Below are 3,263 nucleotides of genomic sequence, written 5' to 3'. Positions count from 1 at the left end.
TGAGGATAATGCACCAGAGCCAGATGCTGATTCAACAAAAGCAGAACCTGATTCGGAAGCACTAGATGCTGATTTTGAAGCTGAAGCAGAAGCACCAAATACTGATTCTGAAGCGGAAGCAGAAGCATTAGATACTGATTCTGAAGCGGAAGCAGAAGCATTAAATACTGATTCTGAACCGGATGCAGAAGCACTAGATGCTGATTCTGAACCGGATGCAGAAGCACTAGATGCTGATTCTGAACCGGATGCAGAAGCACCAAATACTGATTCTGAAGCGGAAGCAGAAGCATTAGATGCTGATTCTGAAGCTGAAGGAGAAGCACTAGATGCTGATTCTGAAGCTGAAACAGAAGCACCAAATACTGATTCTGAACCGGATGCAGAAGCACTAGATGCTGATTCTGAAGCGGATGCAGAAGCACTAGATGCTGATTCTGAACCGGATGCAGAAGCACTAGATGCTGATTCTGAAGCTAAAACTGAAGCACTGGATGCTGATTCTGGAGCTGATGCTGAAGCACTGGATGCTGATTCTGAACCGGATGCAGAAGCACTAGATGCTGATTCTGAAGCTAAAACTGAAGCACTGGATGCTGATTCTGGAGCTGATGCTGAAGCACTGGATGCTGATTCTGGAGCTGAACCTGAAGCACTAGATGCTGATTCTAAAAATGAAACAGAAGCATTAGATGCTGATTCTGAACCGGATGCAAAAACCCCAGATGCTGATTCTGAAGTGGAAGCAGGTGCTGATTCTGAAGCGGAAGCAGAAACCCCAGATGCTGATTTTGAAGCTGAAACTGAAGCACTGGATGCTGATTCTGGAGCTGAAGATGAAGCATTAGATGCTGATTCTGGAGCTGAAGCTGAAGCATTAGATGCTGATTCTGGAGCTGAAGCTGAAGCATTAGATGCTGATTCTGATTCTGAAGCTGAAGCACTAGATGATGATTCTGAAGCTGAAGCAGTATCACCAGATGCCGGTTCTGGAGCTGAAGCTGAAGCATTAGATGCTGATTGTGAAGCGGAAGCAGAAGCACCAGTTGCTGATTCTGAAACTGAAGCTGAAGCACTAGATGATGATTCTGAAGCTGAAGCAGTATCACCAGATGCCGGTTCTGGAGCTGAAACTGAAGCATTAGATGCTGATTGTGAAGCGGAAGCAGAAGCACCAGTTGCTGATTCTGAAGCTGAAGCAAAACCATTAGATGCTGATTCTGAAGCGGAAACAAAGTCACCAGATGCTGCTTCTGAAGCTGATGCTGAAGCATTAGATACTGATTCTGAAGCGGAAGCTGAAACCCCAGATGCTGATTCTGAAGAGGAAGCAGATTCTGATTCTGAAGACGAAGCAGATGCTGATTCTGAAGACGAAGCAGATGCTGATTCAGATGCTGATTCAGATGCGGAAGCAGATGCTGATTCAGATGCGGAAGCAGATGCTGATTCAGATGCGGAAGCAGATGCTGATTCAGATGCGGAAGCAGATGCTGATTCAGATGCGGAAGCAGATGCTGATTCAGATGCGGAAGCAGATGCTGATTCAGATGCGGAAGCAGATGCTGATTCAGATGCGGAAGCAGATGCTAATTCAGATGCGGAAGCAGATGCTGATTCAGATGCGGAAGCAGATGCTAATTCAGATGCTGATTCAGATGCGGAAGCAGATGCTAATTCAGATGCTGATTCAGATGCTGATTCAGATGCTGATTCAGATGCTGATTCAGATGCTGATTCAGATGCTGATTCAGATGCTGATTCAGATGCTGATTCAGATGCTGATTCAGATGCTGATTCAGATGCTGATTCAGATGCGGAAGCAGATGCTGATTTAGATGCTGATTCAGATGCGGAAGCAGATGCTAATTCAGATGCTGATTCAGATGCGGAAGCAGATGCTAATTCAGATGCTGATTCAGATGCGGAAGCAGATGCTAATTCAGATGCTGATTCAGATGCGGAAGCAGATGCTAATTCAGATGCTGATTCAGATGCGGAAGCAGATGCTAATTCAGATGCTGATTCAGATGCGGAAGCAGATGCTGATTCTGAAACGGATGCAGTAGCACCAGATGCTGATTCTGAACCGGAAGCAATGTTCGAGCTAGCACTGGCGCTGACACTGTAAGCACATGACTGGTAGATGCTCAAAATACTTGTGGCATCAGCTCCAGTGAATGTGTTGGTACCAAATACGACATCTACCTCAGAAGCATCAACAACTGGTGTCGCTGCAATTGGTAGGTGAATAGTAGTTGCTACACCTTCAACAGCTGTTGTCCATGTGTTGAGCTCGACATCACAGTTTTGTAAAGTACTTGGAACACCATCGATAGATGTAGGCCAAGAACTAAAAATTGACTCGGACACAGAACCTGAAGCTGAGTTTGAAACATCAGCTGCTGATTTAGAACCTGAAGCGGAAACATCGGAAGCTGAACCAGAACCAAAACCAGAGCCATCAGAAGCTGAGGCTGAATCGGAAGCAGCAGCGGAAACAGAAGTAACAGATAATAATTCAGAAGCTGAAACAGAAGCTGAAGTTGAAGCGGAGACACGAGACTCAGAAGTTGAAGCTGAAGCGGAGACTCCAGATTTAGAACTTGAAGCTAAAGTATCAGAATATTCAGATCTAAATGTGGAGGCTGCAGAAGATGATGATGCTTCATCTGAGGTGGCAGAAGAACTGGCAACGTTTTCAGAGAATCTTGCAACAGTGCTTGAAGGCGAGCTTGACAACGAGCTAGATATTGAAGGTACTTGAACAATTACAGTATTCACACCATCAATACCATCCCAGTTTGTCCATGTGGCCGAGTAATTATTTTCCCATGTGGTGGTGGTAGTGGTTTCTGATCTTGGAACTACAACAACTTCAGTATTAGTACCTTGTCCCCATAAAGTCCATGAGTAGGTGTAGGCGTTTGCCCATGTTGATGTGCTAGTTACCAATGGAGTTGGCACTTGGATAACCAATGTGTTTGTACCGTCCCATCCAGTGATCGTAGTACTAGTAGTGTAAGTATCCCACCATGTACTTGTGGTAGTTGCGCTTCCTTGAGTAGTTGATGATGGAACTTGAACAATCACAATATTCACACCATCAATACCATCCCAGTTTGTCCATGTGGCCGAGTAATTATTTTCCCATGTGGTGGTGGTAGTGGTTTCTGATCTTGGAACTACAACAACTTCAGTATTAGTACCTTGTCCCCATAAAGTCCATGAGGAGGTGTAGGTGTTTGCCCATGTTGATGTGC

General features: G+C 45.1%; 1 protein-coding gene across 1 annotated transcript; it reads left to right on the top strand.

Annotated features, from left to right (window-relative positions):
- Positions 1–113: 113 nt before the first annotated feature.
- Positions 114–2,767, top strand: KQ657_003927 (uncharacterized protein; the record flags this gene model as incomplete). The annotated part of the gene is made up of 4 exons (XM_043194621.1): positions 114–2,127; positions 2,172–2,188; positions 2,214–2,243; positions 2,277–2,767. Coding segments are annotated over 4 exons (2,552 nt in total), but the record flags the coding sequence as incomplete, so codon positions are not given.
- Positions 2,768–3,263: the final 496 nt, after the last annotated feature.

Source organism: Scheffersomyces spartinae, assembly GCF_019049425.1.
Source record: "Scheffersomyces spartinae strain ARV_011 chromosome Unknown scaffold_45, whole genome shotgun sequence".
Taxonomy (NCBI): Eukaryota; Fungi; Ascomycota; class Pichiomycetes; order Serinales; family Debaryomycetaceae; genus Lizanozyma; species Lizanozyma spartinae.
Note: the sequence above shows the minus strand (reverse complement) of the source record. Positions and strands in the feature narration are given on the sequence as shown.